At 45.0% G+C, this 26,139-nt stretch overlaps 1 protein-coding gene and 1 pseudogene across 2 annotated transcripts; one reads left to right on the forward strand and one right to left on the reverse strand.

The window, feature by feature from the left end:
• Positions 1–951: 951 nt before the first annotated feature.
• Mfsd4b1 (major facilitator superfamily domain containing 4B1) lies at positions 952–24,647 on the reverse strand. 2 transcript variants are annotated; one of them, NM_144821.4, is made up of 4 exons: positions 24,272–24,647; positions 6,639–6,807; positions 5,357–5,473; positions 952–2,968 (listed from the first exon to the last, which is right to left on the reverse strand). In NM_144821.4, exons 1-4 carry the CDS (start codon positions 24,293–24,295, stop codon positions 2,001–2,003), a joined length of 1,278 nt encoding a protein of 425 aa, NP_659070.2. In that variant the 5' UTR covers positions 24,296–24,647; the 3' UTR covers positions 952–2,000. The 2 variants fall into 2 exon arrangements, with proteins under 2 accessions (NP_659070.2, XP_006512759.1); XM_006512696.4 differs by lacking the exons at positions 6,639–6,807; positions 24,272–24,647 and adding an exon at positions 6,393–6,559 and having other exon boundaries at positions 954–2,968.
• Positions 11,227–12,412, forward strand: Gm8055 (predicted pseudogene 8055; annotated as a pseudogene).
• Positions 24,648–26,139: the final 1,492 nt, after the last annotated feature.

The raw sequence follows: 26,139 nt of genomic DNA on the forward strand, positions 1-26,139 counted from the left end.
TGGAGTTCACAGTGTGATCAAATATCCTGCAACAAAGAACTGGCACTCAGCACTATGATTCCTGGCTGCAATGTGACCAGCTGCCTCAAAGACTCCCTTCCATAAGTTGCCTTTGTCGGGGCATTTTATCACAACAGAGAAGTAACTAAAATCCCATGTTTAGCCAGCAAGACACTGAGGAGCTACCACAGCCTGGGTCCATGTGTGCTCAGGTACAGTTGCCAAAGGCAGCACCAGCCTTGAGATGCGATTTTGCAAGCATACAGAGTGAAAGTTATGGAGTAACTGGGGCTTCTGCCCACATTTCAAAGGAAAAGCCAGGAGCCCAGGGTATGTGCCAAAGAATCAGAATGCCTTCAGGTATTCTCTTGCAGGACAACAACATGAACCTATCGGAAGGAAGGCAAAGCTATTAAAGATACCACAAGCATGTAGACTGCCAAGAACATGAAACACACAGTAAGCTATAGGCAGTGAACAGATCCAGCCAAAGAGAATGACCATGTGTCTTACAAACAGCAGACTCAGGATATGGGGGTCCACCATAAGCTCGCCATGTTACACCTCGCATTCTGTACATGGAGTTATAGGATTTAGTGTCTTCCCTCACGGCTTTGTCTTGTTTGGATCTGATTATTTTTTATTTCCCTGTGGGAGGAGGTGTTAATGTGACTGTCTTGCATCAAAGTTTGGAAGTAACTTTCTTACAGATGGGGCCTTGCTGTATTTCAGGCTGGCCTGAAACTCATGCTACCATGAGCTACCAAAAGCTCATGGCTACAAGTTTGCCTTGAGTCTCAGCGACTGAACTCAGATGTCTAAGCAAACACTTCATATGTTTGAGACTTATAATGATGTAAGACAGAATTTTACACTGGAATCTATTTTACTGGATGAATTGTGGGTGAATCATTATTTTATATGTGTATATGAAAAAAACACCGTAAAGTAGCTTTGTCCCAATATTAAATGATTGTTTATTTTAAGGAATATCCTGGTTTCAAATGTGCCCAATTCTGCACTGAAATAGTATTTTTCAAAGGAAGATTAAGCATTAAGTACATTAAATGGCACATGTAATCAGTATCAAATTGTTAATTAATCTTTTTATCATCTTTGGTTCATTTAACATTTGCAATGAAGAGTAGGCTAGAGGTTACATTAGTTTCTAGGAGACATCTTGCAAAAACTTTATGATGCATAGATTATCAATTTAGGAATCATCTTATCTTCAGGGATATGACCTAGAGGATATGACTCAGAGCCCCCAGGAGGACCTGAAAGCAGAGCCATGTTGAAGAGCTATGCATAACTTAAATCCTGCTCTGTGTTTCCTTTGTAGCAGTAAAAATCTGAAATCGGTCTTTGTCACTCTGGCATGCTGTGACCCAGGTCTACAGCAGTTATAGCAACATCTGACTCTTACAAGAAAGATTTCACAAGCACATGGTAGAATGTGGGTGGGTGGTCACTGCTGAGAAAACCCAGCTGATATATCAGAATGCCCACAGCTTCCCAACCTCCTCTGCCTTCTTCCTAGGCTCTGAAAGGTGGTGACCATAAACACTACCTAATTATTCGTCTGCCAAAAAAAGAAGTCTCCTAGTGAGATCTTACTATATGAGACCATTTGGTAGTTTATGGATGACTGAGAATCATAGAACATTTCTAAATTTTCTAGCATTCTCTACAAATAGGTCAGAAAGCTTGAGCACCAATAGGTTTTGGAAAAATCTTCACTTTCCAGTTGATTGAACTCTTTATTTGGTAAAGCTGCTAAGTAATTCATTCTCTCTCAGTATATGTCCCTTTTGTCCAGGTGTGTCTCAGGGGGGTTGCTTTTATTCAGTGTAGAGAACTCAATAGAAAGGCACTCTGTGGGCTCCATCACAACATCTCCAGACGTCTCCATTACACATGGCCTCAAGGACCACTCACTGCAACTTCAAAATCTGTTTCATTCCTTTTTTTTTTTTTTAAGTTCTCATGTAGTCTCTTCCTCACAGTCTAGAACTAGTGGGCAAAGCTTTCTGGTCCTCTCTCTTCAGGGGCAAGGTAGCTAATTTATACATCACAGGAAATAAAATAGCTGTGAATATGGCTGAGCCCAGACATGTGTACAGAACTACTGGCAGATCTGGGTAGTGTCCCTGAAGAATTCCGATCACCGCTGGAATGGCCATATCTCCCAGGGCAGAGCCAATTACAAAGAATGCTGCAGATTTCCCAGTTAAGGTGGTGTACTGCTCAATCCAGGAGATGCCGCTGGGAAACGTGGCTGCCATTGAGGCTCCATACACAGAAGTCGCGATCCAGAGACAAAGAGGGCTCTTGTCAAAAAGTACCAGAAAGAAACATGAGACCAGGCTGCCAATGTTGCTCAGCACGATCATGGTTCCAGGCTGTAAGAATGTCGCAAAGAAGATGGCCAGGCCCCTGCAGGCTGCAAAGGTTCCCCAGAAGATGGAATTCAAGCCAGCTGCCTCGCTCTCTTCCATGCCAACATGGGTGGTGGCGAAGGAGAATATGTAAGAGCCGTATGTTATCTCGGCTCCCACATAGAAGAAGAAGAAGAGGAAGAGCAGGCATAGCAGGGCCCTGTGATATTTAGCCCTTCGAGCTCCCTCAGCAGATGCTCTGGGTTTTTTCTGCCTTGAATGTTTCTTACAAAACAGACCAAACAGAAAGACAGAAACTACTAAAATAAAGGTGCCAATGGAAGCATATGCCCACAGCAGATTCATGTCATCGGGTACCGCAAACACGGAGTCTGAGGTGCCGTTGGAGGATCGGTTCAGCATCAGAGTGTCAAGGTCGGACTCGGTGTGGTTCTGAGCAGGTGCTGTACCCCAGGCCAACTTAGCCAGCAGGGGAGCCAGAAAGGCACCCAAGGCGAAACTGAAGTGCAAGGCCTGCATTTGTGGGGCTCCTTTGTCCCCCCAGAGATCCAAGATGAGAACATTTGCACCTGCCAATGAAACATGAGGAATAAAGTTAAATTATCAAATCATACAGGAACAACCCAGCAAGTCATTACAAAGAGGCTGAGCCTGTGTCACACAGTGGGAATGCTACGATAATGCTACAACGTTCTAAGTAACCCAACCTTAGCCTCAAGTGACTCTGATTAAGGGAAACCCACGAACTCCAGAAAACTATGTGTTGTAATATCTCAGATTCATATATGGAATACTACAAGCTGGGGAACCACTACCCACTGGAGCCAGGCACACTAGCAAAGGGCTGTTAAAACAGTGTTGACACCACACTGGAGAGCAATACTATAGCACTGTAAATGTTTGAAATGTATGTGTTTACCCGGTGTCTTAGTTAGGGTTTTACTGCTGTGAACAGACACCATGACCAAGGCAAGTCTTATAAAAAACAACATTTAATTAGGGCTGGCTTACAGGTTCAGAGGTTCAGTCCATTATCATCAAGGTGGGAGCATGGCAGTATCCAGGCAGGCATGGCACAGGAGGAGCTGAGAGTTCTATGTCTTAATCCAAAGGCTGCTAGTGGAAGACTGACTTCCAGGCAATTAGGGTGAGGATCTTATACCCACACCCACAGTGACACACCCATTCCAACCAGGTCACATCTATTCCAACAAGGCCACACCTCCAGATGGTGCCACTCCCTGGTCCAAGGATATACAAACCATCACACCCAGCAAAACTTTTACCATCAGATTGGCCAAATGACAAAGCTTTCTGGCAACCACTTGAACATTGTGGATGAAATCAATGTAAAATGTTCCATCAAGAACCTGAATGCTCTAAGAGCTGCTGTTCCCATTACAGGAAACAACCACACCTTTCAGAATCCACACAACACTGTCTGAATACCTGTAAGGGTTTGAAAAGCCCTAAGCACCGAGCCTTTGGCTATTTTATTTTAACCAGATATTTTGAGATAAGCATGTAACTTTGCAACCAAGTGAAACCTGAGCTATAAGGTACTGTGTGATTTATCAGATAACATTAGAACATCAAGGGACACTGCAGCCAGGAAGTGGATCAATGACTTGCCCAGCCATCATCAGAGATGCTTCTACCTGCAGCAAATAGGAACAAGCACTGAGATCCACGGTCAGACATCACACACACAGGCACACGCACCCACACGCATACACAGACAGCTAGGTAGACACAGAGATAGACACAGAGATACAGACAGACACACACACACACACATACATACATACATAGACAGACACAGAGACATAGACAGACAGACAGACACACACACACACCTTGGAACACTCAGCCCTAAACTTCTTGTCTCCATCAAAACCCTCCCCTCAGAGCTCAGGGACACATGGGAGAAAAGGCAGAAAGAACGTAAGAGCCTAAGGACATGAAGGACACTAAGAAAACGAGACCTCTAAGTCAACATGAACACAGCTCATATGAATGCAGAGAGTGGAGGCAGCGTGCGCTGGGCCTGCACAGGATCTTCTCGAATATAGTATGGCTTCCAGATTAGTGTTTTTATGGGGTGACTGAGTGTGTGAGTGGGGGAGGGGTTTCAGTTTCTTGTGCCTTAAGTTGGGCTCTTTTCCTTCTATTTGTTTGTTTTGTCCAATTCCAAAGTGCAGGTTTTTGTTTTATCTTATATTTTATTATAATCTCTTAGACGCCTGTTCTTTTCTAATGAGAGACAGAAAAGAGTGGATCTGGATGGTAGGGATGGTAGGGAGGAAGTGGGAGGAGTGGGGGGAGGGGAAAGGCTAGAAAAAAATCCCTTTTCAATAAAAGAAAAGAGAAAAACCATCAAGAGAGGGCTAGAGAGCAGGTGCTGAAGGAAAGTGCACATCCTGTGCGCTGCTTAGTAGGGTTTCAAATAGATATTAGCATATAGACAAGCTATACCGTTGAAGACTTAGGACACCTAAGAAAAATTAACAGGAAAGTAAGAAAGTATCAAAGGGCTCGTTTTCTCTTGGCTCAGAAAACAGGGTGTATTTTAGCTGCATGTCTGCTTCAGTGCTTTCTCAGCCAAATGCTGGCCATGCTTGATTTTAACCATCAATTCCTCTTTACAGTGATGAAATTTATCCCCAAGTGAAAGCCCATTTCTCCTGCATCGCCAACCACAGATGGGGGCTTTTCTAAGTTTAGCTCCTGTAACTCTGTCTCTCATAGAACAAAGGCATTAAGTTGGCTGTTCAAAGCTCAATCCCCAAATCAGCACAAGTGTAGCTGCTACAAGGGTGTACTGTCTGCGTTCCCCCACCCCCGCCCCGGGAGCAAGTCAGAAAGTCTGTGTCACTTCCAAAGTATGCAAGGACAGTCGACACCACCCGCTGGACCGTTCCACCAGCCCTAGAGATGACACTGCAGGTGTCACATACCTGTATCCACAACACCAACGGAAGCTCCAAAGACAGACATGGTGATGATCAATAAGACTGCTGTCTTGCAGAACGGGATGAGATAAAGTCCCGCTGCAGTTGCCACCATTGAGGCTCCTGGGGAGAAAGGAAGAGAGTCAGTCAGTTACTGGAGCTGGGGTCGTAACTCAGGAGTGGAAACCTTGTCCAACATGCACGAGCCCCTGGGTCTGATTCCCCACTGCAAAAATAAACTTTCATATTAAAAAAAAAATGAGAATAAGCTATAAAACCCTGTATCCCTCAGGATCGCAAACACCTATAAGAACATAAAAAATAAGACTGAGTTAACACAGAGTTGCAGCTTCTACAGTGGTTATGTAAAACCATGTAAAGTCTAAAAGGCTTTTTGTAACCTAAGATATAAATTACTGTGACTTAAACACGATTATAGTACTATTAATAATAAATTATACAGCAAAACAAAGTTTAATAGCAAAGGAAACAGGCCAGAAATTTACTACTGCCACACATATAAGAATATAGGAGATTCTAGTCGTGAGTTAACAATGCTTTTCATATAAAAGTTCTGGTTAAATGTTCCTAAATTAATTAGTTTGGGGGAATAGGGAGGGAAATATAAGAAGTACCATAATAAGTTATTTATTCATTAAATATAATAAATTATTTATTCATTAGCACTAACTTATTTTCCTTGTTTTGTGTCTTACATTTACCAATTTTCCATAGTTGTGTCAATTTATTGGGAAAATTACACTAAGAGCTTTGCCGTCTTTTCAGGATGGGGAAGGCCCAGTCTGGGTTCATCTGCGATACTGGCCAACAGAGGCAAAAACCAGTCTATACCATGTCTCTCACAAACCCCTTCCCCTTCATGCTCAATCCCGAATCCACAGAATCAGCTAGGTTCCGGGAACACATTCTGACCCTGTTGCCCCTCCCCCCCCTCCTCCCCCCCCCCCCCCCCCCCCCAGATACGCAGAGCTTCAGGGTTATCTGGCAGAGGCACAGGTACCTAGAGTGGAGCCAAACTCACAATAAAGGTCTGCATTGCTCAGGGTTGCCAACACTCACTTCCGGCGTCCCATCGGGTTCCAGGGTCATCAGTACACACTCACTCCTGCTGCCAAGAACAGGGACTCTAGACACCCAGCTTCCAGGGAGTGACACCCCGCCCCGCCCACATCTGTTGTCAAGCATTCTGCAGGCTGTGCTTGCCACACAGAGACTAAGGGGTAAAGTCGCGGCAGGCATGGAACAACAAAGGCTGGTGTTTACTCACCCAAAAGAAAGAATTGATTTATGTGGTCAAAGAGAACCCCGCCAATCATGGTGCCAGACAAGAACCCAGTGGCACGGCCCACGAAAATCAGAGACAGGCTGCTGATGTTTCTGTTGACATTCTCTGCCAGGTCTTGAAATGTGGGTCCCAGGATAGCAACACTCATTCCCTAAAATTTAAAACAGGCAAAACCTTTTTACCTACAATAATTGAAAGAGTGTCTAAAGAGAGCGGTAACAGATTGTTCTATCATGGAGTGGCGCGATGGAAGACTGTGGTTGCTTTTGAGATCCGCAGCAGTTCAGGGAAATCTACAATGGCAAACAATTATTGCTAAAGCAATATGATCCTTTGGGTTTTGTCTATGTACAGCCTTCAATTTTAAGACTTCATACAGTTATTTTGAGAGAGGTTTTTTGTAGCCCCAGCTGGCCTCAGACTGAGTATCCAAGCATGGCCCTAAACGCATCCTTCTGCCCCCACCTCGTAAGTGCTGAGTTTACAGGTGTGGACTTTCAGTCCTAATATAAAAATTACACAATTCTGTGTGTGTGTGTGGGGGGGGGGGGGTCCTCAATCTTTTTCCATATGATGTAGTCATGAAATAGTTTTGCATATTTACAAATGTACTTTATGCAGATGTTAACCTGGCCTAAAGGCAGAGGTATACAAGCCTAGCAACTCAGGAGGCTGACACAATAGGGTACAGAATTCAGGACCTGCCTGATCTAGCATGAGTTCAGAGTTAGCCTGAGTGAGAGAGACACTGCCTCAAATTTAAACAGCAGGGCTCCGTGAGTGGAGAGCTTGCCACGCAAGCATGAGGTCCAAGTTAGAGCTCTAGAATTCACATGTTAGAAAGCTGGGCCTGAGGACACGTGCTTGCAGCCCCAGGGCTGCCTTGCTGGCCGCCCAGCCTAGCCTCATGGCAGACTTCCAAGCCAGTGAGGGACTTGTCTCAAAATAGGTGACAGCACCTGAGAGAAATATTATGAATTCTAATGAATTCAAGAGGGGTGGAGAGATGGCTGGGGGGGGGGGGGTTAAGAGGTTGGCTGTTCTTTCAGAAGACACAGGGTCAGTTCCCAGCATGGGTCACAGTGGGCTACTCACAACTGTCTGAAGCTCCAGCTCAGAAGGGCCTCACACCTCCAGCTCAGGAGGGCCTCACACCTCCAGCTCAGGAGGGCCTCACACCTCCAGCTCAGGAGGGCCTCACACCTCCAGCTCAGGAGGGACTCACACCTCCAGCTCAGGAGGGACTCACACCTCCAGCTCAGGAGGGACTCACACCTCCAGCTTCAGCAGGCACCTGAACTCATATGCACACGCCCACATGTGCACACACACAGGTGTAATTTTAAAATCATTAAAAAAACTTTAATTAGTGTGCGAAACTAAAATTAGCAAGACCAAAATGATTACAGGAATGCTAAGATGCGCTTTAGGCAGGAAGTCCTAGAAAGCGCCTTGCTGATGCTTTTTTAAAGGGAAAATAAAGCAAATTTTATACTAACATAGGATAATCAGTTCAAAAATAAGAGGAGGAAACAGGGCAGAAACTGAACAGATAAGAACACCGTGGATCCCAGTCCTCTGTGCACCTTCACCGCCAGGGGAGAGCTTGCCTCCGGGAAGTGTCTGACCCTGGGACTCAGGGCAGATCACCATTTTCTCTCCAGTGACTCTCTAAGGTGGGTCCACTCAGGAGCACACGGGCTGCAGAAGCACACAGAGCAGCTGGGCCTACATCTGCACCCAGATGGTGCTGTTCCGAAGCTGTGCACTGGTCTTGCCAGGAGAGAGCTGGTCTCCCAGGAGTGCTGACACAGGCTTACAGACTCACAGGAGGAACAAGCTCCCAGCCAGAGACAGCAAGAACATCTAACACCAGAGATTACCAGATGGCAAAAGGCAAAGGCAAGAATCTTACCAACAGAAACTAAGACTACTTGGCATCATCAGAACCTAGTACTCCCACCACAGTGAGTCCTGGATACCCCAACACACTAGAAAAGCAAGATTTGGATTTAAAATCATATCTCATGATGCTGATAAAGAAATAAAGGAAAACTCAGGTAAACAGGTAGAAGCCCTTAAAGAATTACAGGAAAACACAAGCAAACAAGTGAAGGAATTGAACAATACCATCCAGGATCTAAAAATGGAAGTAGAAACAATAAACAAAAGAAGATAACTCTGGAGACAGAAAACCTAAGAAAGAAATCAGGAGCCATAGCTGCAAGCATCACCAACAGAATAAAAGAGATAGCACCTCTGCCCCTGCTAGAGGGTCCATCAAAGGGGTCGTCTGTCCACCCTCCACTTGGCCACATCAAACCCTCAGAAAAGGAGCTTCCTCCTCCTCCAGAAGAGCCCGTCACTCTTCCAGAGAGAGAGAAGCATCCACGGATGTCTGTGGTTTCTGTCACAAGCCCGTGTCTCCTCGAAAGCTGGCTGTTGAGGCCATGAAGAGGCAGTACCACGCCTAGTGCTTCACCTGTCATACCTGCCGCCGCCAGAGATTCTATCAGAAGGATGGGCGCCCTTGTGCAAACCCTGCTACCAGGAGACTCTGGAGAAGTGTGGCAAGTGCGGAGAGGTGGTCCAAGAGCATGTCCTCGGGGCCCTGGGCAAGGCTTTCCACCCACCCTGCTTCACCTGTGTGACCTGTGCCCAGCACTTGGGAGGCAGAGGCAGGCAGATTTCTAAGTTCGAGGCCAGCCTGGCCTACAGAGTGAGTTCCAGGACAGCCAGGGCTTCACAGAGAAACCCTGTCTCAAAAAACCAAAAACCAACCAAACAAACAAAAACAAAAGAATTCTAGATCAGTTTTGGCCACATTCAGAGACTCTGTCTCAGATAATAATAATAATAATAATAATAATAATAATAAATCATAAGTGATAGAGGCAACCCAGCCTTCCTTCCTCTAGAATACATGCTGAGCTGGGCTCAGGAGAGAGAGGTGGCCAGCTGCCTCCACCGGCTTCCACACTCTGCTGTGAGCTCTTGGGAATTGGATTAAGTTGCCTTTGATTTGCAAAGGAGCAAGTTTAGAGCTGAGTCTCCTCTCTCCAGATTTCTTTTGTGTGTGTGTGGGGGGGGGGGGGGGGGGGAGGAGCTGAAGTAGCCATTCTAATATCGAATAAAATCAACTTTCAACCTAAAGTTCTCAAAAAAGACAAGGAGGGACACTTCATACTCATCAAAGGTAAAATCTACCAAAATGAACTCTCAATTCTGAACATCTATGCTCCAAATGCAAGGGCATCAACATTCATTAAAGAAACTTTACTAAAGCTCAAAGCACATATTACACCTCACACAATATTAGTGAGAGACTTCAACACTCCACTCTCATCAATGGACAGATCCTGGTAACTAAACAGAGACACTGAAACTAACAGAAGTTATAAAACAAATGGATTTAACAGATATCTATAGAACATTTTATCCTAAAACAAAAGGATATACCTTCTTCTCAGCACTTCACAGTACCTTCTTCAAAATTGATTATATAATCAGTCACAAAACAGGCCTCAACAGATACAAAAATATTGAAATAATCCCATGCAACCTATTAGATCACCATGGACTAAGGCTGATCTTCAACAACAACATAAATAAAGCCCACAAACATAAAGCCCACAAACACGTGGAAGCTGAACAACACTCTACTCAATGATATCTTGGTCAAGGAAGAAATAAATAAATAAATAAATTAAAGACTTTTTAGAGTTTAATGAAAATGAAGCCATGCAACCTCCCACAAGCCTGAAGCAGGCTGAGCCAGACCTTGACTTTGCTACCACTAAGGAGATTACCTAGGGTGGAGCCTTCCTCCCTAGATTACTCTATTGTTCAGCCACTGTCCTCTTCAATTTACTGCTACCTGATGAGAGACCCTGGAGCTATTCCGGAGACTACGGCCCTATCCTGCACGTCATCACCTGCAGCTGGTTCCAGGCTCCAAGGATGAATTGGCAGGAATGGGCTCCCCACCCCACCCCCCTTTTTAATAAGGGCAGTCGCCATTAAACATCTGAACCTTGAACAGACTAGCATGTCTTGGCTCCATTATTTCTCAACCCGCCAAGGTTCCCTCTTTTCTTTCAGCTCCAGGTTGCCTCCCATGCTCGAACCCGGACATGTGAGCCGCTGGCTGGCTCGCAACCAAGCCACAACATACCCAACCAATGGGTCACAATGAAAAAAGTCCTAAGAGGAAAAATCATAGCTCTGAGTGCTGCCAGAGAGAGAGAGAGAGAGAGAGAGAGAGAGAGAGAGAGAGCATACACTAGCAGCATGTCAGCATACCTAAAAGCTCTAGAACAAAAGGAAGCAAATTCACCCAAAATGGGTAGACAGCAGGATATAATCAAACTCAGGGCTGAAATCAACCAAGTGGAAACAAAAGAACAAAATGAACTATACAAAGAATCAACCAAACACAATCAACAAAATATTTAAAATCTTATCCAGACTAACTAGAGGGCACAAGGAGTATCCTAATTAACAAAATCAGAAATGGGCTCTCTGCTCCTCCCTGTTCCAGAAACAACCGCATCTTCTTGTGCAGTGCCAGCCTCGTCCCATAGACAAAATGGTGAAGGTCGGTGTGAACGGATTTGGCCGTATTGGGCGCCTGGTCACCAGGGCTGCCTTCTGCTTTCCACATGGCAAAGTGGAGACTGTTGCCATCAATGACCCCTTCATTGACCTCAACTACATTGTCTACATGTTCCAGTATGACTCCACCCACGGCAAGTTCAACAGCACAGTCAAGGCTGAGAATGGGAAGCTTGCCATCAACAGGAAGCCCATCACCATCTTCCAGGAGAGAGACCCCGCTAACATCAAATGGGGTGAGGCAGGTACTGAGTATGTTGTGCAGTCTACTGGTGTCTTCACCACCATGGAGAAGGCCGGGGCCCACTTGAAGGGTGGAGCCAAAAGGGTCATCATCTCCGCCCCTTCTGCCTATGCCCCCATGTTTGTGATGGATGTGAACCATGAGAAATATGACAACTCACTCAAGATTGTCAGCAATGCATCCTGCACCACCAACTGCTTAGCCCCCCTGGCCAAGGTCATCCATGACAAGTTTGGCATTGTGGAAAGGCTCATGACCATGGTCCATGCCATCACTGCCACCCAGAAGACTGTGGATGGCCCCTCTGGAAAGCTGTGGCATGATGGCCGTGGGGCTGCCCAGAACATCATCCCTGCATCCACTGGTGCTGCCAAGGCTGTGGGCAAGATCATCCCAGAGCTGAACGGGAAGCTCACTGGCATGGCCTTCCCTGTTCCTACCCCCAATGTGTCCGTCGTGGACCTGACATGCTGCCTGGAGAAACCTGCCAAGTATGATGACATCAAGAAGGTGGTGAAGCAGGCATCTGAGGGCCCACTGAAGGGCATCTTGGGCTACACTGAAGACCAGGTTGTCTCCTGCGACTTCAACAGCAACTCCCACTCTTCCACCTTCAATGCCGGGGCTGGCATTGCTCTCAATGACAACTTTGTCAAGCTCATTTCCTGGTATGACAATGAATACGGCTACAGCAACAGGGTGGTGGACCTCATGGCCTACATGGCCTCCAAAGAGTAAGAAACCCTAGACCACCCACCCCAGCAAGGACACTGAGAGCAAGAGAGAGGCCCTCAGTTGCAGAGGAGTCCCTATCCCAACTCGGCCCCCAACACTGAGCATCTCCCTCACAATTTCCAGCCCAGACCCTCATAATAACACAATAAAGTTCGCTGCACCCCCCCCCTAAAATCAGAAATGAAAGGAAAGACATAACAAGAGAATCTGAGGAAATCCAAAAAAATAATCAGATCCTATTACAAAAGCCTATACTCAACAAATCTGTAAAACCTGGATGAAAAGGACAATTTTCTAGACAGATACCAGGCACCAAAGTTAAATCAGGATCAGATTAACGATCTAAACAGTCCCATATCCTCTAAAGAAATATAAACAGTAATTAATAGTCTCCCAACCAAAAAAAGCCCAGGACCAGATGGATTTAGTACAGACTTCTCTCAGACCTTCAAAGAAGATTTAATACCAATACTCCTCAAACTATTCCACAAAATAGAAACAGAAGGTACTCTACCCAATTTGTTCTATGAAGCCACAATTACTCTGATACCTAAACCACACAAAGACCCAACAAAGAAGGAGAACTTCAGACTAATTTCCTTTATGAATATCGATGCAAAAATAATAAAATTCTTGCAAACTGATTCCAAGAATACATCAAAATGATCATCCATTATGATCAAGTAGGCTTCATCTCAGGGATGCAAGGATGGTTCAATATATGGAAAGCCATCAACATAATCCACTATTTAAACACACTCAAAGGAAAAAAAAACCACACATGATCATCTCATTAGATGCTGAGAAAGCATTTGACAAAATTCAACACCTGTTCATGAAAAAAAATCTTGGAAAGATCAGGAATTCAAGGCCCATACCTAAACATAATAAAAGCAATAGCAAAGCAGTAGCCAACATCAAACTAAATGGATAGAAACTTGAAGCAATCCCACTAAAATCAGGGACTAGACAAGGTTGCCCACTCTCACCCTACCTATTCAATATAGTACTTGAAGTCCTAGATAGAGCAATTAGACAACAAAAGGAGATCAAGGGGATATAAATTGGAAAGGAAGAAGTCAAAATATCACTATTTGCAGATGACATAGCACTCGGGAGGCAGAGGCAGGTGGATTTCTGAGTTCAAGGCCAGCCTGGTCTACAAAGTGAGTTCCAGGACAGCCAGGACAGGGCTATACAGAGAAACCCAGTCTCAAAAAACAACAACAACAAAAAATTTACTCAAACAAATCAGTGGCCTTTCTCTACACAAAGGATAAACAGTCTGAGAAAGAAATTAGGGAAACAACATCCTTCAGAATAGTCACAAATAATGTAAAATATCTTGTTGTGACTCTAAGCAACTGAAAGTTCTGTGTGATAAGAACTTCAAGTCTCTGAAGAAAGAAATTTAAGAAGATCTCAGAAGAGGGAAAGATCTCCCATGTTCATGGATTGGCAGGATTAATATAGTAAAAATGGCTATCTTGACAAAAGCAATCTACAGATTCAATGCAATCCCCATCAAAATTCCAACTCAATTCTTCACAGAGTTAGAAAGGGCAATTTGCAAATTCATCTGAAATAACAAAAAAACCTAGGATAGCAAAAACTGTTCTCAACAATAAAAGAACTTCTGGGGGAATCACCATCCCTGACCTCAAGCTCTAGTACAGAGAAATTGTGATTTTTTTAAAAATCTGCATGGTATTGTGACAGACAGACAGATCAATAGAATAGAATTGAAGACCCAGAAATGAGCCCACACACCTATGGTCACTTGATCTTTGACAAAGGAGCTAAAACCATCCAGTGGAAAAAAGACAACATTTTCAACAAATGGTGCTGGCTCAACTGGAGGTTAGCATGTAGAAGAATGCAAATTGATCCATTCTTATCTCCTTGTACAAAGCTCAGGTCTAAGTGGATCAAGGACCTCCACATAAAACCAGAGACACTGAAACTTATAGAGGAGAAAGTAGGGAAGAGCCTCAAAGATATGGGTACAGGGGGAAAATTCATGAACAGAACACCAATGGCTTGTGCTGTAAGATCAAGAATCGACAAATGGAACCTCATAAAATTGCAAAGCTTCTGTAAGGCAAAGGACACTGTCAATAAGATAAAAAGGTAACCAACAGATTAGAAAAAGATCTTTACCAATCCTAAACCCAATAGAGGGATAATATTCAAATATACAAAAAACTCAAGAAGTTAGACTCCAAAAAACCAAATAACCCTATTAAAAAATGGAGTACAGAGCTAAACAAAGAATTCTCAACTGAGGAATACCGAATGGCTGAGAAGCACCTGAAAAAATGTTCAACAGGGAAATGCAAATCAAAACAACACTGTGATTCCACCTCACAGCAGTCAGAATGGCTAAGATCAAAAACTCAGGTGACAGCAGATGCTGGCGAGAATGTGGAAAAAGAGGAACACTCCTCCATTGCTGGTGGGATTGCAAGCTGGTACAACCACTCTGGAAATCATTTTGGCAGTTCCTCAGAGAATTGGACATAGTTCTACCGGAGGTTCCAGCAATAACACTCCTGGGCATATACCCAGAAGATGCTCCAACATGTAATAAGGACACATCCTCCACTCTGTTCATAGCAGCCTTATTTATAATAGCCAGAAGCTGGAAAGAACCTAGATGTCCCTCAACAGAGGAATGGATACAAAAATGTGGTACATTTACACAATGGAGTACTACTCAGCTATTAAAAACAATGAATACATGAAATTCTTAAATAAATGGATGAATCTGGAGGCTATCATTCTGAGTGAGGTAACCCAATCACAAAAGAACACACATGATATGCACTCACTGATAAGTGGATATTAGCCCAGAAACTCGGAATACCCAAGATACAATTTGCAAAACATGAAACTCAAGAAGAAGGAAGACCAAAGTGTGGATACTTCAGTCCTTCTTAGAATGGGGAACAAAACACCCATGGAAGGAGTTACAGAGACAAAGTGTGGATTAGAGACTGAAGGAAGGACCATCTGGAGACTGCCCCACCTGGGGATCCATCCCATAAACAACCTCCAAAAACAGACACTGTTGAGGATGCCAACAAGAGCTTGCTGACAGGAGCCTGATATAGCTCTCTCCTGAGAGGCTCTGCCAGTGCCTGACAAATACAGAAGTGGATGCTCACAGCCATCCATTGGACTGAGCACAGGGTCCCCAATGAAGGCACTAGAGAAAGTATCCAAGGAGCTGAATGAGTTTGCAGTCCCATAGGAGGAACAATATGAACCAACCAGTACCCCAGATCTCCTTGGGACTAAACCACCAACCAAAGAAAACACATGGTGGGACTCATAGCTCTAGAGGCATATGTAGCAGAGGATGGCCTAATTGGTCATCAATGGGAGGAAAGGCCCTTGGTCCTTTGAAAGTTCTATGCCCCAGTACAGGGGAATGCCAGGGCCAGGAAGCAGGAGTGGGTGGGTTGGTGAGCAGGGGTAGGAGGTAGGGGATAAGGGGTTTTTTGAGGGGAAGCCAGGAAAGAGAATAACATTTGAAATGTAAATAAAGAAAATATCTAATAATAATAATTAAAAACAAAAAGAACACCGTGGAACGCTGTGGACACGTGGCCATATTTGCTGAGGTTAAAGAGAATCTCTTACAAGGTTTTCTAAAATCTGAGGTTCATTGCAAAACCTCAAGTTTTGTGTTTGCTGTTACAACAACAAACAAGGTTTCCTAACATGTTGGCTGCCCCCCTTTCCTTTTTAATATTAGAACATCAATTTTATTCATTACAACCTCCTTCCCCAGTCAGCAAGGCTCAGTCTTTAATGGGCTACTGTGGAGGCTTTTGCTTTACATTTGAAGTACTTGGCCTTGAAAACAGGGATTCCCACTGTCCCAGTGCTCCCTGCTTCCCACTGTCCCCGTGCTCCCTGCTTCCCACTGTCCCCCGTGCTCGCTGCTTCCCACTGTCCCAGTGCTCCCTGCTTTCCACTGTCCCTGTGCTCCCTGCTTCCCACTGTCCCTGTGCTCCCTGCTTCCCACTGTCCCTGTGCTCCCTGCTTCCCACTGTCCCTGTGCTCCCCGCTTCCCACTGTCCCCGTGCTCCCTGCTTCCCACTGTCCCCCGTGCTCCCTGCTTCCCACTGTCCCTGTGCTCCCTGCTTCCCACTGTCCCCGTGCTCCCTGCTTCCCACTGTCCCCCGTGCTCCCTGCTTCCCACTGCCCCCGTACTCCCTGCTTCCCACTGTCCCTGTGCTCCCTGCTTCCCACTGTCCCTGTGCTCCCTGCTTCCCACTGTCCCCGTGCTCCCTGCTTCCCACTGTCCCCGTGCTCCCTGCTTCCCACTGTCCCCGTGCTCCCTGCTTCCCACTGTCCCAGTGCTCCCTGCTTCCCACTGTCCCCGTACTCCCTGCTTCCCACTGTCCCTGTGCTCCCTGCTTCCCACTGTCCCCGTGCTCCCTGCTTCCCACTGGCCCAGTGCTCCCTGCTTTCCACTGTCCCTGTGCTCCCTGCTTTATCTATTAAGTTTCTCTTCACAGGAAGAAACTAAGTCCTCTGTAAAAGAGCTAAGTTGTCCCAACAAGGCATTTGCAATTTTTTTGCATTTGCATTTGCATTTGCCTTTAAAATGCTAGTGTCACTTTGGTTAAAGAGGGACTGTTGTTTACTGTGACCTCTGACATTTTGCTGAAGTTTCCCAAATCAAGTCATCTGTCTGTGTCCCATATGCATGTCTGGTGCTCTAGAGGCCAGAAGAGCATTAGATCCCCTGGAACTAAAGTTACATGCATGTAACCATGACGTGTAACATGTATCATAGATGAGCTGTGTGTGGATACTGAAAATCAAACCCAGGCCCTCTGGAAGAGCAGCCAGTGCTTGATACTGCTGAGCCGTCTCTCTGAGCCCCAAAGAGTCTTCTTGACCTTGAATTAAGTAATTTGCAGGTTTTCCAGACGGATCCTTGGAATATCTCAAAAAGATAATTCTCTTTACAAAAGCAGAGATATTCAATTAATTTGGCTAGTTTGTTCCATTAAAGTACATGGGAAACATTGATAAAAAGTAAGCCATGATATAATTTTTGTTTCTTTTGAAGGTGTGTGCCTCAGAAATAGTGCAACAGTCATAAAAATTCTCCAATCATAATTTTAACTATTATCTTTACGTGCTATATGCAAGAGCCAGGCACTGTGGCCCTGTATTCCTAGTTGATCAGAAGGATGAATGCACTTTTGATCAATGGGCAACACAACATGGTTTACTGCATGGAAGTCATACATGATAAACATAACCAACATGCCAAGTGCATCAGTATTTTAACTCTCATGAGGCCTTTGGCCATGGGCATTTTAAGACTTGTCACCTACAGTTGTTTAGGGTGGTACTTTGTGAAGCCACTGTCAGTTTGATGTTCAAGGACATTCACAGAAATGACTTTCCAGGAACTGTGACTTTAAGATTGTTCCATTGGATTGGGTAGGAATCTCAGACTTCTAATGAAGGACCCAGTGGCTCATAAACCTCAAGCTGATGTTTAACCCAGCATCAAGCACAATCAGAATTAAGTACCAAGGAATGACTTGGCAGATTCTCATGCTAAGTAGCCAGCGGTGAAGTTATTAAGCTATGTAGTTTGAATGCACTCTGTAAGACTGAGTAAAGTCTAATTACCGACCATAATCTATTTAATGAACAGTTTTAGGCACCTGAAGTGGAAAGGCAAAACTGGTGTTTAAGAGGATGGAAACCCTCTGCCAAGCATGGGCCCATGGGGAGCTTGGCTGTCTGCCTGGGACTCTCTTGAATCTTTAAAGCTTGTGATAACAAGAGCTCTGCTCTTCAAGACTCACCGTGGAGGAGCTAACGTGACTCAAAACATAACCAGGCATCTGTGGATGGATATGAAAAAGAGGCTCCGAACCAATGTTTGGCTTTTCAAACCTTCATTTTGGTCCACACAATAAAGGTGCTGTGTGTGTGTGTGTGTGTGTGTGTGTGTGTGTGTGTGTGTGTGTGCGCGCGCGCGTGAGAGAGAGAGAGAGAGAGAGAGAGAGAGAGAGAGAGAGAGATAGGAGGATCAAACATTCAGTGTCATTCTTGGCTACACACTGAGTGTGAAGCCAGCCTGGGCTACAAGGACCAGGAGATCTGGCAATCTCTTCTGGACTCCACAGAAAATCTTTTTTTAAAGGGCTGTAGCCCTGGTGATAGGAACACATGGATCTTGTACTTTCATAAACTATAGCACTACCCAGAAGTCATGGATTTAAGGGATTACACCAAAGCATAATTTCTCTAGGTTGAAAAAAGCCCATCAAACCCACCAACTGGTGCTGGTCAGAATTTCCCTGATCTAGAGCTTGGAGAATGGTCTTTTAGAAACCATTAAGTTAACCTCCCTTCACTTCGTTCATTGGCAGGAGCCATTCCAGGTTTTTCTCTGCAGCAAAACTTCTGGGCCTTTGGTCTTGAATCTGTATCTCTTAATTGGAAGAGACTACTCATGTCTGCTCAAATTGTGCCTCTGCTGGAGACCTTAAGGAAAAGCTGGTCTGGGACAGTTCTTCTCAGAAATCAGACACTGCTCTAATTATGGGTCACTTCCCTAAGGTCATAGGCGAGTTCTTCTCTGTCATTACAGGGAACTCTGTCTTTCCCCTTTTCCCTCCAATACCTGGTGCCCCCCCATCCCCACCTTTGAGAGAAATATCTGGGACCATAATGTATGGATACAGCAAAAGCTAATGCTGTTGCAAGCACCAGAGCAGTGCTGGGGTGGTGAGCTAGATGCTCCCAAATAGGAAACATTACTACTGCCAACAGTGTCACATGTCTCCAGTGAGACACTGTCACACTGGAGGAGGGGAAATGCTCCTTGACAGGCCACACAGCTCTCATCGTTGCTCTCTATACTCCCTGGAAATAACATGACCTTTCCCATTAATAACCTACTCACCAGCAGAAACAGAGAACGAAAAGGATCACACAATGTTTGCCGTCAGACTTTGTTTAGATCTCTAAGCTTACAGATGGGTGAACAAATCTAACAGACTTCTGCTCAAACTCTTCTACCCACAAGGACTTAACTCCTGGGTCTGCGGAGGACTTTCCTATTGCCTTCAGCTTCTTACATGATTGGATCTTGCAGTTTGGCATGACCAGTCCCTGCCTTTTGAGTGGGTTTCCTTGAAATTTCCTAAACCTTCAGATAATCAGAGGCTAAAACAGTCAATATGAAAAATTAGCACCTGTCCTGAAGTGGTAAGAATAAGTTAGTTCCAAGTGAGGAAGTTTCTAACAGTATGCCTGGGTGGCTAGTCTCTGCAGTTGTGGGGTGCTGGCTACATGGCAAACACTTAAGTTGGGGAAACGATAAATCTTACAGCCAATCAGATGCTGCAGGGGTTCAGAGGAGGGAGAAGCCACTCCTAAGGATAGGTGAGAACATTTATATTTCACAATCAACAGAACAAATTTAGTGTTGTAGACTTCCTTCCTCCATGTTGGGACTAGGGTGTGGTGAAGAAGAAACCAGAACGGTCTGCCAAACTCCTTCCCCTCACTTTTACCCTTGCACAAAGTGTGGCTCTGATTTAAAAGATGCCTGAGGGGCTGGGGTAAAGATGTGGGAGGTCCAGGTTCACAAACCCAGCACCCCCATGGTGATACTTCTGTTTCTCTAGACATGCTCATACATAAATTAGGAAAACTTCCCAGGGGAAAGAGCCATGTGATGCATTCCTGGAAATATTCTGTTGGTCTGCAAGCATCTGGCGTGGTGGATGCCAAGCCTGTCTTACCAAGGGTTTCAAGCATGTATAGCATGTATATTTAAGTTCATATGTCTCCTGTCACAAGACTAACTGGGGGTGGGGGGTGGGAGGAGACCTCTGAGTCCCCAGTGGATTCATGAGAGTGGCTTCCTCACTGCTGAACCTCTGGCTCCTCTCTGCCCACTCTGCTACTGTGGCCTTCTCATCCTGGTGAACTGTGTGCTGTTGCAGAGGACTTCCTACAGCTCCCACTGCTTGCGATGGATTTGGGGGTAAAGGAGCTGCTGAGGCTGCACCGGAACAACTTAAAGTTTGTGCAAGAAGAATGACAAAAGTTTCTTTCCCCCCCCCAAATGCTATTCAAGCACTAAAGTCTCAAGCGAAGACAAGTTACAGCCATTGTGACAGTCTGACTGTGGCAGAATACAGGAAAACAACAGCCCTGTATTAATGACCCTACTGGTGTGCTTTTAAAGCCATGTAAGTAAAAGGAATTTGGACTAGGCTTATTAAGCTGTTTCTATATGGCTCAGCAGGTAAGGGCACCTGCTGCTAAGACTAACAACCAGAATTCAGTCCCTTGGACCCACATAATTGGAAGGAGTGAATGGACTCTCTGGAGTTGTCCCCTGATGGCCATGTGAACACCACGTTGCAAACACACACACACACACACACACACTACATTGAAAACCTGAATTCTAAAAACTACAAGTTCAGATATCTTTCCAGGGGATTTCCCTGTAGAATATGTAGGAATCGGATCCTGTCTATGGACTATTGCTTGTTAGTGTAGCATCCTTCAACCTTGGCTCCAGCACGTGCCGGGCACAGCATGGAGAGGGAGAGCACTGCGGGGCAGGTTTGCAGACTGTTTTATCTTTTCACAGCTGCTTAGCTCCTACACACAGCGTGCAGTTCACCAGACAGTGCTTCCATGAACTTGCTCACGTGGAGCTTCTAGAAACACATAGGGTTTTAAAACCATAAATACAGTGAAAGAAGCAGATGCTGAAGCCAAAACCAAGAGAGAGGAATCCAAATGGAAATCAGAACTACCCAGCCACTCTTGAAATGATCCAAAAGGTGGTATAGTAGGGACCAGTTGGAAAACCATTGGACAGATTTCAGGAGTGTCTTCAGTAGAACTCCAACACATAACACACTCTCTTTGCTTTTGGAAAGGTTCTGAAGAGCTACAGGCACCTCAAAATTAACAATTGGGGCAGGATATGTAGCTCAATGGGTAGAGTACTTGCCTAGCTTTTATGAAACCCTGGGCTCCTTCACAGTACATAAATGGAGCATGCTCGTACACACCTGTCACCCCAGTACCTGCCAGGTCAGGTTGGGAGGATCACGAGTTCAAGGTCATTATCAGCTACAAAATGAGTTCAAGACCAGCCTGGGGTAGAGATTTTGTCAAAAGGAGGAGGGGGGAGGGAAAGAAAGAGGAGGAGGAAGAAGAAGTGGAAGAGGAGGAAGAGAAAGAAGAGGAAGAAGAGGAGGAAGAGGAGGAAAGGAAGAAGAGGAGGAGGAGGAGAGAGGAGGGAGGAGTAAAAGGATGAAAGAAAATTTCTTTTAGTTTTTTATTAAAGGCAGGAAACATGAACCATAATTTATTTAAATTTTTCTTTGATTATCAAGGAACCATGAAAGCACAAAAGAAGTCAATTGATATGGAGTTTTTCTTCCTCTAGAAGATAAACTTAAATCTAAGGAACAATATCTTACAAAATCCTGGGAGATTTTTGTCTGTTATTTTCTGCTAATTTCAAAAAAAGCAATCAAATGCCTGTTAAATATTTTTTTACAGATTTAATTATTTAACTATTCCTTAATTATGTGTACAGATGTGCTGTGCACAGGAGATACTCAGGTCCCCAGAAGGACAAAGGCATCAGGTCCCTCCATAGCTGGAGTCACTGGGGGTTATAGACAGCCCAGCCTAGGTACTAAGGAACAAATGGTGCTCCCTGCAAGAGCAGTACGCTGCACCACCTCTCCAGCAACTAGTCATTGGTTTTAAAATACCTCTTATCTGGTAGTTTTGGTTTCTTGCCATGGAAAATACTAACCCATAAGAAAAGTGTAGAGTAAATTTTGACCTTTTAAAGGTTTGACTTCTGCAGCCATTTCAAACTGTTGGACAAACTTGGTGTGGGGGAAGGAGTTCGGGGGTGAGAGAATGTCTGCGTAATTCACAGCATTTGAAAGTTTAGTCTGACTTTAAAAGATGTCACAGTAGGGCTGAAATTTGGTAAAACTTAAGTGCTGATTTTCAGTTTGCCATGAAAAGCTTCCAAAGTTTCTAGTTTAATGTTGTGCCTCAGTGCAGTCTTACAGACTTCCTGCAGTTATCCTCAGCCGTGCTTCAGAACAGTTTTGATGTTCTTAATTCTAATACATAGGACTTCAGACTACATACAGTGTTGATGGATGTAGAACTTACTGAACTAATGATTTTCTTCAGGAAAACAAAAGATACCTTTTTTTTGTTTTGTTTTTGAGATAGAGCCCCATGTAGCTCAGGGTGGCCTCAAACTCTCTATATAGCTGAGGATGGTCCTAAACCCTAATTCTTCTACCTCACTTCCTATGTGCTGGGATTGCAGGTGTGTGTCACCATGCCAAACTTGGACACTTCTTTACATCAGCAATCACTCTTACAGCCATTGTGGACCTTAACCACCGTCATACCAGCCAAGACCAATGGGAGTCTAAGTTTATTGAGCACCTATTGCATGAAGTGTATTGTTTGATCTTGGTCCATTTCAGTGTCTTGGCACTATCCTCTTAGGGGCTATCGTAACTGACTCCGGGTATACTGTATTACCTCAAGAGTCATGAATGTTTTTCTGTACCCATAGAAACTTATGTAACAAAACATGAGGAAAGCTTAAAGAACTATGAAAAATAACCTGCCATTGACATTTTCAATTCCACAAATGGACCAAATAGAAAGAGACTCTTGGGTAGGACACTGTAACTGACCTTAACGTCAACAAACTACAAACTAAGACAAAGTTCAGGAGAAAGGGACTGAGCAGACAGGCACTCAGCCCACTAGGCTGCCACTGCCCAGAAATGGGCAACAGTGATAACTGACCTACTATCAAAATCTGCTCCTTCTGAACTTGACTTTCTTGTTCTGTCTTTAAGTCCTGACTCAGATGTTCCTGCAACATCACTTTGTATAAAGAAGAAGCAAAAATGAACTTTTCCAGCTTTTTCTTTTTAATAGGAGTAACAAGACCTACAGGCTAATAAATTGGAACTTAGAAGAAATCCCTTAACTAAAGCTTCTAATTGACTTACATTTCAAGAACTACCGATTCTAATTGTACCATTGTGCTCCAAAGTTAATTGTGCACCTTACCTAGACAGCATTGGTACGAACCAGAGTGAGCGCAGGTTCGCAATAAGTAGCTCACACACGAAGAGTGAAAACACTTCACGTCTTCCAAAGACTCAAAACCCAGCCCAGGGAGCGAGCGCTCAGTAAGCATCTGCAGGGATTTCTTTATCCCGTCCCATTAGTACAATCTAAGAAATGAGTGTGGCTCAGAGTCTAGAAGAGAGTAAGCTATTCTCCTCTGGGGACTCACCCTCTCGACCCTGTTGGCCTACAACCATGAAGTGATAGGGAATGGGGAGCTTTGCCACAAACACTGAATTGGGGGTAGCTCCAGGATCTGTAAAAAGCGCATACAGCCTTGTACTTTGCTCCATGAAAATCACTTATACAATGGAAGTTAGTTTGAAGAGGGCTGTACCAGAGTAAGGGCTGCGCTTGACTCAACCGCTTAAACATTTGTATGAACAAGAAAAAGTCATTTTGCTCTTGCCATTATATCTGTAAAATCTGTAAAAATCAAGCAGTTGGTGTAATTTAATCAAGCCACTAGAAAGAGAGCCCCCACCCCAGCCAAGTATTTCTCTGTATAATAATTAAGGTGTAGGGGACAGTGGCTACAGATCCTGGCATTCTCTTTTTTTGTCTCCCTAGTACTAAGAGGAGCCCTACAAAGATAGATTGTAGGGGGAAATCATGTTAGGCAAAAATCACCCGCGCTCTTGACAGTGACCCTCGGTGATTAGAATAGTGCCTATGTGTTAAGCGGATGAAACTGAAGCCCCAGCGATCAAGGTCACACAACATGCAGGCAGCGAATGTGAGAGTCCAGCTGGGAAGGGCAGGTCCCCTGCAGGAGGCTCGCGCCCCAGCCTGGGAGGGGTGCAGCCTCGGCTCTCACCAGCCCCAGGAAGGCGGCATACATGACCGCGGTGGAGAACCAGCGCAGCACGCTCCTGGTCCGGCCACTCCGCCGGGAAGCCACCGTGGCCTGCTCGCTCTCCGCCCGGGTCTCCGCCTGGTGGAGCCTCTGTGCCGCAGCCACCGGCCCGACGCTCCCGGTCTTCACGTCCAGCTCCAGCTTGGCGGCTGCGGAGAGCTACTGGGGGCCGGTGCACCCTCTGGGGCTCGGCACTCAGGCTCCTCCAGTCTCCGAGGTCCCTCCTGATAGCACTGTCCCCAGGGACCGTCCTGACTCAAGACCTCCGGCGGCTGGACTTCGACCCTGGCCCCAGCTGGCCACCGAGTTATGTTCACTCTCCATCTTGCAGAATCGTGGCGGTTCCCGTGACAGAGTCAGGCCACTAGCCAACCTGGAGTCAAACCGGAAGTCATGGTGGTTGCCTAGGAAACGGAGCTCAGCGCGTGTTAGAGCTGCTACTGCAGCCTAGCTACTGCTTCTATAAAGTGTGCTGCTAACTCTTGAGGGAACACGCCAGTGCTAGCTGGGAGGTCGTCTTTACACGCCCCACCCCTACCCTCCGTCCACACCTGAGCTTTCCAGGTCTTTTATTCAACTTTCAGGCTAGTGATACCTGCTGAAGCTCCGGAATAGGCTCCTGGAGCCACATCAATCCTCCCCACGCTCCTTTCTCACCTTAGCCCGGGTGTCCAGAGAGAATCCAAGCACAGAGAGAACATACAGTTCCCCAAGATCAGTCAGCAATCACGGGCCTAGTCAACGGCCAAATAGCTCAAGACACATGTGTGGGTTCAAATTTGTGGTTTCAAAAGCACGGCAGTTCAAATTTCCACAAATGATTAGAGCCTGGCAATGCCTGAGAAAGGCTGTACAGCTGTCGGGATTTGTTCCGTTTGCTATACTCAAGTTACACAACAATGTAACTTTATCATCTATCTGAAAAATGCTCTTTCCACCTGAAAACCTCCTTGATCTCTGTATTACTGATCACTTATACCGAGAAAAACATTCTTTCATAAGATGGTCAAGAAGAAAGCTGGAAGAATGTTTTGTTTTGTTTAAAACAAACAAACAAAATCAACCATGTTCCTGTAAATTATCCACTTGGAGAAAACCTGACTTCTGTTAAAGGTTGCTTATTATCTGATAAATTTTAATTTTAATTACAGAACAAGTCATTATGTTTAATGGCATTTTAAAAAGGCTAAAAGTTTGTAATCTGTGATGTCATTTAATCTAGTAGATATTGACATACCAGAACATGCTGACCACTCAGGTCACTGAGAAAATCAGGAAAATAAAAAATACGACAAAAAGACAAAATGTTACTGGCCTGTAAAAGAAACATTTATTTCCTCATGATGGGATGGGATGAAAAGAGAGCCATACACAGCTGTGCGAATACACAGCTTGGGCTGAGCCCACGGATTTCCGTTCTCTGTTCTATGTATCCCTAGCCCTAGGCCTGGAAACTTTTAGCCTAGATACAATCTAATCTAGAATGCTTTAGATTTGCTGCTGCATAAACTCACCCTTTCCAGTTCTTTCTGAACTCTGGCTGGCTGGTTCAACTCAGCTCTTCTGGCTCAAACTCCTCTCCAAGCTGACTGATTCAATCTGGCTTCTCTCAGCTTCCCACTGATTCGCTCTGCTTGGCCTCTAACAATTTGGCAATTTGTTCTAATCTTCTGGCTCCTTATTTTCTGGCTCTGCTGGCCTGCATGCACTGCACAAATGGAACGGAACTCATGAATGAACTCTGCTGAACTCAACTGCACTGCAGGAGTTGAACGGACTAAGCTGATTCACTCCCTCTGGCCCAGCCCCAGTCTCTTCGATGCTCCTTT

This window comes from Mus musculus, chromosome 10 (genome assembly GCF_000001635.26).
Source record: "Mus musculus strain C57BL/6J chromosome 10, GRCm38.p6 C57BL/6J".
NCBI lineage: Eukaryota > Metazoa > Chordata > Mammalia > Rodentia > Muridae > Mus > Mus musculus.